Here is an 11652-nt window from a genome sequence, read left to right as displayed (position 1 = left end):
ACATACAATGTTCTTCTTTTCTAAATACCATTTTGTAAAAGATTAATATTCCGAGGTTTTTGAGCTTTGTTACATGAAGTCCATTAAAATAAGACTATGATCATGCTTTTAGAACTGTGAGGCCAATTGTTCATGATGGTGTGCTCTTAAATCCTCACCTTACACAGGTAAACACTTCCACTTTAAAATTATGTTTGAAAATGAAGGATGGTGCTTGCTTTGGCAGCACATATACTAAAATTGGAACAAACAGAGAAGATTAGCATGGCCCCTGCACAAGGATGACGTGTAAATTCATGAAGCGTTCTGTATTTTTTATATGTTGGCATATCGAACTTCAATAAAAACAAATTAAAAATAAAAAAATTTTAAAAAAGAAAATGAAGCATGATGCTAATGCTAATACTAATGGCATATAGAACTTCAATAAAAACAAATTAAAAATAAAAAAAATTTTTTTTTTTTTTATTTATTCATGATAGGCACACAGTGAGAGAGAGAGAGGCAGAGACACAGGCAGAGGGAGAAGCAGGCTCCATGCACCGGGAGCCCAACGTGGGATCCGATCCCGGGTCTCCAGGATCGCGCCCTGGGCCAAAGGCAGGCGCCAAACCGCTGCGCCACCCAGGGATCCCTTAAAAAGAAAATGAAGCATGATGCTAATGCTAACACTAATGAAGGCCCTCTCACATAGCCAGAAAGGCGCCTGTGAAAACTCCCAGTGACTCAATTGTGCCTCTCAGGGAGATGCCTCCTCCTCTGGAGAACTCCAGAGTCCCTGAGCCCTACACAGCCTGCAGTTCCCAAAACATTACTAGTTCGCCACAGTACTTATTATAATGAAGAGCATCAAGAGATAGCTGACACTGGAATTTATACATACCCAGTAAAAAAACATTCATGGTTTCTGATTTCTTATAGACAGCATATGATGCTATTCGGGGAATTCTAGAAGCACTTCAATCTTCAAAAAGAGGACCAATGAGGTTTTGCAGATGCCACCAACAATGCTGCCACCCAGCCAAGGTCAATCCACCCTGTTCTTGAACATTGCAGTCAAGGACAAGCCCTTAGGTTGCATCACCTTCACACTATTTGCAAAGTTCCAAAGACTGCAGAAACCTTTTGCATTCCGAACACTGGGATTTGGTTATAAAGGTTCCACGTTTCACGGAATTATTTGGGAATTTATGTGTCAAGGTGGTGATTTCACACACCATAATGGCACTAGTAGCAAGTCTATCCATGGGGAGAAATTTGCTGATGAGAACTTTATCCCAAAACATATAGGTCCTGGCATCTTGCCCACAGCAAATACTAAACCCAATACAAATGATTCCCAGTTTTTCACCTGCACTGCTAAGACTGTGTGGTTGATGGCAAGCATAAGGTCTTTGGCAAAGTGAAAGAGGATGTGAAGATTGTAGAAACCATGGAGCATTTTGGGTTCAAGAAAGTCAAGAACAGCAAGAAGTTCATCATTGCTCACTGTGGACAACTCAAATAAATTTGACTTGTGCTTTATCTTAATGACCAGACCAGACTTTCTATCTTTCCCTTTCTCTCCTACAGTCATGCAGCACTCCTAATAAACTGTTTCAGAAGATAAGAATTTATCTCTCTTAAAAGAAAATTAGATAAAGGTTTTTGTTTTCACATACAAAGTCAAAATTTGCAAACATGGATGACATCTAGGTAGGCAATCTATATTGCCCTGGGAATAATGAAAAAAAAAAAACAACCCACAGAAATGTAAGTGCTACAGAAATCTATGAAAGATGAGGGCTGATACAATGAGACTAGGCATAAATAATCAACCAACATACATAATATTTATATACTTATGGGAAAAAATACATATAATAAGTGCCTCACAGTGGGTGTATGGACATATTTCATTTAGGATAACTAGAGTCAGAACAGGGACAGAGTTAAAGAAAAGGATAAACTTTACAAATCAAGAAATATATGTAGGTCACAATAAGTGAGGAAGTACATAATAAGTTCAAGTTCATTATGAATCTAACCATATTTATTTCATGCTGACTTTAGCACCTAGTATTTTTTATTACTTTTGTTTCCCAGTGTTAATGACTTTCTTTTTTTTTTTAATTTTTTATTTATTTATGATAATCACAGAGAGAGAGAGAGAGAGAGGCAGAGACACAGGCAGAGGGAGAAGCAGACTCCATGCACTGGGAGCCCGACGTGGGATTCGATCCCGGGTCTCCAGGATCGCGCCCTGGGCCAAAGGCAGGCGCCAAACCGCTGCGCCACCCAGGGATCCCTGTTAATGACTTTCTACTGAGCTGTCCTTTAAATATTTTTTTCTGAAGCCCAGATGTGGATATAATATTTTAGACTTATTTTACATTTTAAAAAGCAATACATGTCCACTTGAACTCTTACTCATCCTTCCAGAATCAATTCAAATATGACCTCCTCCAGAACACCTTCTACACCACCCATTCTCCATCCTCCCCAAGGCTGTTAACCTCTCTTATAAGGCTTATAAGGGCTCCCTTCTTTCTTCACCTTTATTAGACTATAAGAATTCTCAGCTTCCTCTCGGTCTGTATCTCATGAGACTGTGATCTTGAGTAAAGGGGCCTTGTCTTTTATCTCTGTACTGAACAATCTAGGCAATAAAAACTCAATAAAGAGGCAATGAATAAAGGATGAAAAGTCAATTGTACGAAATAAAAGCAGTTCTTGAAAATAGTAGAAATAGATCTGGGTTTGTTTAGAAATATATACATTGAAGCTACAGTTTTGATGACTTTCGCCTTGTGGATTAAAAGAAAAAATGCATAATATCTGTCCACTCTTGGAATTCTATCCTATAAATATTTAAAAGCCAATACACAAAATATGCCTGCACCAGCAAAATGAAAAAACCAGCAATGCTGATCTGTCATTTCAGTCACCTTGGTGATGCTCACATTATCTGCATCTGTGGTATGTGTATAGATTGTACAAACTGAAAAATCTACAATAATGGTCCTTCCCAGTGTCTGGATAGGTATCACTATGGGTCACGAAAACAGCATCATAATGGTTACAGTTCTCACTCATCTAACCTTTATAATCCAAAGGCTTTTGAGATAGCCATTTAAACTCTATGAGTATCTTAAACAAACAAAAACTCCAACTCTATTATATTCCTTGTCCAAAAGGAGAGCTAAAAATACCTATTCTAACTTTCTCAAAGGGTCATCGAGGGGCCCAAGTGGCATAAAGACCTAGAAATACTTTGCAAAGTATATGAGGACATAGTTATTCTTAATCACAGTAATTTATTTTAGCATCATAGAATATTTATATAATCATTATAACACAAAAGGATGTGTTGTATATATCTTCTAAATAAAACTATCATTCTGCTTAGCAATTTTATTTAAGCTACTGCAGAAAGAGGGATTTTTATCTCTTCACTTAAAAATAATCACCAGAAGTAAAAAAGGGGAACAACTGTTCTGAATTTCTGAAATCTAAGAATATCTCCTTAATCATCTAAATGGGATTCTATTTCATGACATAGCAACCCCTCTAGTTCTAAAACCCTGCTAGTCCTAAACTTACTCAATTACAAATTAATAGTATTTAGTTTCTGGGTTTTTTTTTTTTTTAGATTTATTTATATGAGAGATAGAGAGAGAGAGTGAGTTGGAGAGGGAGCAGAGGGAGAGGGAGAGAGAATCCTCAAGCCGACTCCCCGCAGAGCACAGAGACCAATTCAGGCTGAACCCTGAGATCATGACCTGAGATCGTGACCTGAGCTGAAATCAAGAATCAGAGGTGGGCAGTCCCTGGTGGCGCAGCGGTTTAACGCTGCCTGCAGCCCAGGGTAGTGATCCTGGAGACCCTGGATCGATTCCTAAGTCAGGCTCTCTGCATAGAGCCTTTTTCTCCCTCTGCCTGTGTCTCTGCCTCCCTCTCTCTCTCTCTCTCTGTGTGTGTCTCTATGAATATATAAATAAAATCTTAAAAAAAAAAAAGAGGCAGAGGCTTAACTGACTGAGCTACCCAGATGCCCCCTAGTTTCCATTTTTAAAAATAGCCTTGTTTTCAATACCATACTCTAACAACAGTTTTCATTGTTGTTTGAAAATGGCAATCACATTCACTCTCTTAGTAGAGAAGTGAATCACCAAAAACTAATGCTGCCTTTTCATGAAAAAGTGTTGTTTTTGGAAAATGGTCACCCCCCTGAAGACCTCATTTTCTCACACCTTTTTCACTTGGTTAGACCACAAGATAGCTTATGGAACCTAAGCGGAAGATTATATATATATATATACCCCCTCCCAGGGTTGCACAATCCTCCTTTAGACCCCCTGCACCATCCTCCACATTCTCACCTCCTCATTTGGCAGGTGGATGACAACCCCGAGGGAGATCTCAGAAGCCCAATGTGAGAAGAAGCAAAGTCTCTACCAACCGGAGTCTAAGCATATCTGCCATAGCTCTCATATCAGTTAAACTTAGCATAAAATTTCAATATCCTTTGAAGATACAGTCTTAAGAAGGAAAAAAAAAACCTTAAATGAATGGACTCAAAATACCAGATATACAAAATCAAATATTTCCAATTTGCTATTAGCTAGTTTCTTTAATGAGACTAAGATTTCTGGCTGCCTGTTGTCTAGATTTCTTGTTACCCAAGCAACACTAGCACTATCAATGAACATATCTATGTTGCTGTTTTGACCTTCAATGCCTACAAGATTTTGCTTGGCTTAGAGAGTTTTATAGATTACACAGTGGGAGGAATAAATAGTAATCCTGCTTTTCCACTCCTTATAGCCATGGACCCTGTTTAGGAATGGAGTTGAAAACCAGATGCAAGTAACTTGTGCTATCTAACTGCAAGAGGAATTGAGAAATTACAGAGACATGCATCGTGCTCTCAAGAAGGGGCTGAGGGCATGCATCTGAGAGCTGCCCGGACACATTCCTACCTTCCCGTGTGACTCCCAGACAAATTCTATAGTTTTAAGCAAGACCACTTTTATAAAGCTGGCTCAACATTTATGGCAGAACTTATATGATATTTTATTTCAAGAAACATAACAATGAGCACTAAATATATAAAATGTAAAGAGAGAACAGGGAATAAAATACTGAGGCATTCTGCACATAATATTCATAAGATGCAAAGTATTTTAAGTCAGAACATTTAAACCATATTTTCTCTCCTTGCTTATATAATATTCACAACTGAAACAATTATCCACAACAGAGGAATAGTCTCATGTATGTTTCAAATACTGAAGGTGAATTGGTTTTATAATCAGTCCAATGGATAAAGTGGAAGAGGAAATTGTGCATTAAAGCTAAATATCTGGGCAGCCCGAGTGGCTCAGCAGTTTAGCGCTGCCTTCAGCCCAGGGCCTGATCCTGAAGACCTGGGATCGGGTCCCATGCCGGGCTCCCTGCAGGGAGCCTGCTTCTCCCTCTGCCTCTCTCTCTCATTCTCTGTGTGTGTCTCATGAGTAAATAAATAAAATCTTTAAAAAAAAAAAAAGGCTAAACATCTTTCATTAAGTTTTAATAATGATGGGCATTTCATCATTAATAGTGATATTAAATTAATTATTAACTAAATTAATAATACGTATAACTTCTTAAAAATCTAAAAATAAATGTAATCTTAATGAAATAAGAAGTAATGCATCCTAGTAGCAAATAAAGCTGAATTATTGTAGATATTTGCTGCATATTTAGATGCAAATTATAAATCATGCAAATTCAAATCCAAGTTAATACAAAAAGTAAAATTTTTGTATATTACATATAGGTTTTCATGTATTTTTTTTAGCAAATATTTATTGAGGACTTGTGTAGAATGTAATGATTAAGTTCATTTAATTATAGGTAGAAAAGATTTCCTTGAAGAAAAAACATCTAAATGAAGACTTGACAGATGAGTGGCCAGTTGTGCTTGTTAATAATAAATAATCTTTCATCATCATTAAAAACACTTTATCACTTACCATGCAAATCTATTTGAAGTCTAAACTAACAACTATTAAGTATTCTCCACAAGTGATTTAAATAATTTCTTCAAGGGAAATTATTTCCCAAGGTGATTCTTATTTAGAGTCATATCATCAAAACACCTTGATTCTACAACAGAAAAGCAAGGAGATTCTGCTAAGAATAATTGCCATGATAGCAAAAATTTCCCCAAGAATTGTCAGTGATAATGAATTTTTCAATTAAAAAACAGATCTTTCTTTCTATTAAATATTCATCTTCTGGGATGCCTGGGTGGCTCAGTGGTTGAGCGTCTGCCTTGGGCTCAGGGCATGATCCTGGAGTTCCAGGACCGAGTCCCACATCAGGCTCCCTGCAGGGATCCTTTGCCTTCTGCCTTTGTCTCTCTTTCATGAATAAATAAATTAAATATTTTAAATAAATAAATAAATACACAGCTTCTTACTACTTCATTGCTAAATAGTCCTACATGTCATGCTGCTAGGATCAAGATAGTTCAATTAGTGATTAATTTAAATTAAATGCAAGCCAGCTTTATTAATTGGGAGAAATGCCTCATCATTCTAGCTGGGCACCAACGAATGTGTTACCCTGGAATGGAATCATCTTCTTTGAAGGAACTAATGACTATTTAGAAGTATACTCCTTTCAAACTTAAAAGCAATCAATGTCTACGGGAACTTCTCACTGATGTCAGTTAACATTGAGTTTTTAAATATAAAGTGGTGAGTGGTACTAGATACATGCAGTAAAATCTTATTAATGGGACTAATTAAAAGAAAAGACATTCTGGGGCACCTGGATGACTCAGTTAAGTATCTGCCTTCAGCTCAGTCATGATCTCAGGGTCCAGGAATGGAGCCCTGCCACATGCTCCCTGCTCAGCAGGGCATCTGCTTCTCCCTCTCTCTGCCTCTTGCCACCCCCTCCCTGCTCATGCATGCACATGTATGCTCTCTCTTTGTCTTAAATAAATAAATAAAATCTTTTAAAAAAAAGATATTCTGAGTTAGTGAAAACTCTATATTGAGGTTTTTGTTTAAAGAAATTCAACTTCTTTATAGTAGACAAAATAAATTTCTGGAGTCTGATAAGAATAATATATATAAGTAATGCCTTTGAAGGACAGTTTGCTCATGTATTTTATAGGTTAAAATGTTTCCATACAATTTTGTCCATATGGTCAATGCACTAATAATAGATCATGTGGAGGTTACTACACTGTCCCTACTGGACTTTCCTGTGTCTTTTTCCTTTCCTCTGTCCATCCACTCCCTTCCCATCTTTGCTGTTTGCTCTTCAAAGCATCCCTGGTTTCATCTTCTTTCACCTCTCCTTTTACCTTTCTGTCATAGAGAAACTGATTCTAAATATAGTCCTACAGAAACAAAGGTTTGATAAAAAAAAAACAAAATCAGCAGGTCACTCTCTCACTAACCAACAGGTGACAGGGCACAGATTAAGGAAAATGAGTGAAGCAGACCATGCCAGTTACAGATGTGACAGATATTTTTCCAAGTAGCAGAATGCCTTGCTTTCCCTTTGAAGGGATTCTAATGACCTTGCAGATACTCATAGTAATTCCAGGCTTGAACATTCTAACACTTAAGAGTATAAAGTCGTGAGATTGGTTTTCCTGTGTAGCCTAGTTATAATTCATAATTATAAAAAATTGGTCATGGCTCAATTTAGACAATGATCTTTAATTTGATTAGAATTTAAATCTTATAAATAGTAGAGTTTATATTAATTATATTGAGCATATATTCTCAAAACTATATGAAAAGTAGGCATACCAAACTGTGTACTTGATAAACAAAACCGCTTTTCCAACAGTTTTAAAAGGCTCCCAGGAGCTTTGATTTTATTATTCCTGATTTTTATAGTCTTATAGTGATAAAGAATAACAATGGAAAATACCACCATTCTAGGTTGACCGTGAAATGACAGATTGCTTTAAGAAATGAAAACGATTCCACTGCGATAACCACAAATAAATCTCTTCCTTAGGAGAGTAGTATCGACAGTTTTGCTCTAGAGATAATCTTAAAGTCCAGCTAACCGATATGGCAGGTTCATCATTCTCCAAAGTCATGAAGGACCATACTTAGGTTAGTTAGAACTACAGCCTCCAGAAGCAAGACATTAAGAATGTTGGGCTTGCAACTGGCTCTACTCTCTTAAATTAATAGTTAAAACAGCTTTGAGTTTTCATCTTTGGTTATGTTTGAGTATTTTTGCTTTATTATATTTTGGGTATTTGTGGTACACTGAGGGAAAGTCAATTAAGACAAGGACCCATGTGCAATTGAAATATTTATTTCATCTGATCAGATCATTTTCAATAATGACACAATGATTCAAATTAATGAGAAAGAAAGTCAACATATGTTTAAAAGAAATAAAGTTATAGGGGCACCTGGGTGGTTCAGTGGTCAAGTGTCTGCCTTCAGCCCAGGGCATGATCCCAGGGTCCTGGGATCGAGTCCCACATCAGGCTCCCTGCAGGGAGCCTGCTTCTCCCTCTGCCTATGTCTCTGCCTCTCTCTGTGTCTCTCATGAATAAACAAATAAAAATCTTTAAATAAATAAAAGAAAATAAATACAGTTATAATTATATTCAAGGTGACTCCTTTAAAAAACATTTTTTGAAATGTGCCAAGCAGTGTGCTGAGCAGTAAGAGACCTAAAGCAAACAAAGCATTTTCCTGTCCTCAAGTATCAAACAATCTAAAAGAAAAAAACAAACATAAAAAACAAGTAAATGCAATTTAAAGATGTGGAAATTAAAAGTTCAAGAAACAGTGTAAGTAGACAAAAAGCACTGGTAGCTACTTCTTGATGTATCACCCTAGGGACCTAATCTAGAAAACTGGAATCATCTTTACACCCAGTCTATACTTGTTGATTTTACCTCTTAAATTTTTCTTGAATCCTTCTAATCCCTGACTACTAATGCTCTCATTAAAGAAATCCCCATCTGTCATCTGGATTTTAATAACTTCCTTACATGTCTCCCTGCCTGTAGTCCACATACCTGCCAACATGATCTTTCCATGATTATTATTACCATAACTCCCTGTCTTCATCAAAACTCCACTACCTACAGGACAATGAATTTTAGTTTTTAAGGCTTTAAAAATATGTGGTGCTGACTCAAGTTTCTTTCCTTACCAGGCTCCAGAAAAAAAAGAAAAAAAAAGTCATAGAATGATCTAGGTAGGGTGTCAGGGAAGGTATAATCAGTAAGGTAGAAAGAGAATCAGAACAGTATACTCCCCATTGTAAAATACATCAATAATATTTCTCCTTTCTCAAAAAGGCAGGAATACTGTTCTATAAATTCAGTAATAAAACAGCTAAAGAAAACCGCAGGATGGGTTCACAGCTGGGTATTTTTCTATTTTGACAAAGAAAAGGAAAATGTCCATCTACCACAAAATTTTTTTTTTTTTTTTTTTTTTTTTTTTTTTTTTTTATGGTTCATCAAACTCTTCTTTTTAATTTTACAATATGCCATAAACATTTTTCCATGCAATGGACAAAAATCTACTGAAACATCAAGGGTTGCAGTTGGATAACAGAGTGATAGCTAAAGCAAGTATTAGCATAAGGTTAAAGCACAGGGCAAATGCCTGCCAAGGGCACTACACAAAAGGAATGTCTTCAAAGCCCCTCTGTGGGGCCCTGCACCCACCCCTCAGTTCCCTTGGGCCCCTCGGGTGGAAGGGGTCCTGTAAACTTTTTTGCATCCACATAAACCCCCCCAATTTCTGTCTGGTTTTCTTCACCTCATCCTCTACCCTGGCCATCTCATCAAATTCTCTTATCATCTCTTCATTGCTCAAATGCATATCGTGTATGGCCTCCTTATATTCCTTGAGGCACTGAGCCAGCCCCTTGTTGGTTTTTCTTTTGGCCTTCCTGGGTACATCATCCCCAGCTGGGCGCTTTCCTGCAGCCCTTGGTTCGATGGCTGGCTTTTCTTCTTTTGGCTTTTCCTCATTCACTGGCTTTCCCTCACTCTCTAAGTTTTCTTCTTTTGGCTTTCCCTCACTCACTAGCTTTCCTTCTTTTGGCTTTCCCTCACTCACTGGTTTTCCTTCTTCTTTTGGCTTTCCCTCACTCACCGGTTTTCCTTCTTCTTTTGGCTTTCCCTCGCTCTCCACTGGCTTTCCCTCGCTCTCCGCTGGCTTCCCCTCGCTCTCCGCTGGCTTCCCCTCGCTCTCCGCTGGCTTCCCCTCGCTCTCCGCTGGCTTCCCCTCGCTCTCCGCTGGCTTCCCCTCGCTCTCCGCTGGCTTCCCCTCGCTCTCCGCTGGCTTTCCCTCGCTCTCCGCTGGCTTTCCCTCGTTCTCCGCTGGCTTTCCATCCTTTGGCTTTGTCATACTTTCTGACTTTTCTTTATCCTTTAGTATTTCCTCATCTTCTGTCTTTCTCTCATTTTCTAACTTTTCCTGGTTTTCCAGAGTACAATCTACTTCGGGTTCTTCCACATCCTGTGGCTGTTCTTTGTATTCCATCTTTCCTTGGTTCTCAGTCATTCCTTCATTTTCATTGCAGAGTTTTTCCATGTTGAGATTTCCCCTCCTTTTCCTGTCCTGCAGGAATTCTGAGCAGATTCGTCCTTTTCTAGCCCTGCAGAGTGCTGAGAACAGACACGCAGACCTGAAAGAACCTGGAGCAACAATTCATCTACCACAAAATTAATAAGCTCTTTGAAGGCAAAAGAAATAAGTGCTGACAACTCTTTGGGACATAAGCTTAATTTTAGAAAGAGAACACATAATCCATTGAGTCTAGCTGATGCCTCGAAAAGGCTGTCACCCCTAAATCATTAGTAACTCAGTACTTCAGTTCACTTGACCTTATTTCCCCAGATACCACTGCTACTATTGACCAAGCAGCATTCAATATGTTCATACGATAATGTCATAAACAATCCTCAGCAATTCCGCCTTCTGGAAGTGCTGCTCCTGCCAATGACATCACAGCTTGTCAGCTCAATATGTCACTGGCATATGGGTTCACTTTAAGTGGTGATAATAAATAGCATCAGGCCATCCAGTTGCACTCCATTTTGAGATCACATTAAAAAGCGGCATGAGTCCTGGGCAAAGCAGGAGGACTGCTGCTATTTTACTGTCTCTTTAGCATCACTATATACAAAGGAAAAGAAAAAAAATGTGAAAAAAGGTGAATATTATCATGTAACACCGCAGTTTAGAAACGTCTATCTTACAATATTTTATAGGAGATAATCCGAGAAAGTCATTATGATTCCTATTTTAAAGATAAATAAACTGAAGTGCAATGGAGTTTCCCAAGGTCACCCAATAGGATGTGGCCCTTGTTTTGTCTTTAAATTTTACGTATTTATCATATGAACAGAAGAAGATAGAACCATCCTCAGTGGTGTCTGCTTTTTTATGCAGGCATATTCAAGATATCCGAGCAGGCTCACTCTTGAGAATCTTGGACTCACGCTGTTGTTCTGTGCGACAGCATGGTTGGCCAGCTGCTGGTTTTGATTCAGTAGCTAGTTGTAAAAAGTGAACACTTGCATAGAAGCAAAGTAAAACAGCCTTCCTTGGGGACAGCTTGAACTCAATAAATAGTCCATTAGTTTAAGGCAGCAGATACGCACAGAGATAC

At 38.1% G+C, this 11652-nt stretch overlaps 1 protein-coding gene, 1 non-coding gene and 1 pseudogene across 2 annotated transcripts; 2 read left to right on the top strand and 1 right to left on the bottom strand.

Moving 5' to 3' along the window:
* Nucleotides 1-210: 210 nt before the first annotated feature.
* Nucleotides 211-316, top strand: LOC112671762 (U6 spliceosomal RNA). The gene has a single exon (XR_003143844.1). It is a non-coding gene; the product is annotated as a U6 spliceosomal RNA (small nuclear RNA).
* A 691-nt stretch (nucleotides 317-1007) lies between these two features.
* LOC125754176 (peptidyl-prolyl cis-trans isomerase A-like) lies at nucleotides 1008-1507 on the top strand (annotated as a pseudogene).
* Nucleotides 1508-9482: 7975 nt separating this feature from the next.
* Nucleotides 9483-10686, bottom strand: LOC125752145 (transcription elongation factor A protein-like 4). Its single transcript, XM_049104865.1, has one exon. It carries the CDS (start codon nucleotides 10569-10571, stop codon nucleotides 9648-9650), a length of 924 nt encoding a protein of 307 aa, XP_048960822.1. The 5' UTR covers nucleotides 10572-10686; the 3' UTR covers nucleotides 9483-9647.
* Nucleotides 10687-11652: the final 966 nt, after the last annotated feature.

The sequence above is a fragment of the Canis lupus genome, chromosome 32 (assembly GCF_003254725.2).
Source record: "Canis lupus dingo isolate Sandy chromosome 32, ASM325472v2, whole genome shotgun sequence".
Classification (NCBI taxonomy): domain Eukaryota; kingdom Metazoa; phylum Chordata; class Mammalia; order Carnivora; family Canidae; genus Canis; species Canis lupus.
Note: the sequence above shows the minus strand (reverse complement) of the source record. Positions and strands in the feature narration are given on the sequence as shown.

Excerpts from the sequence above, each read along its gene's own strand:
- LOC125752145 (XM_049104865.1), bottom strand. The coding sequence starts at position 10,571 with ATGGAAAAACTCTGCAATGAAAATGAAGGAATGACTGAGAACCAAGGA.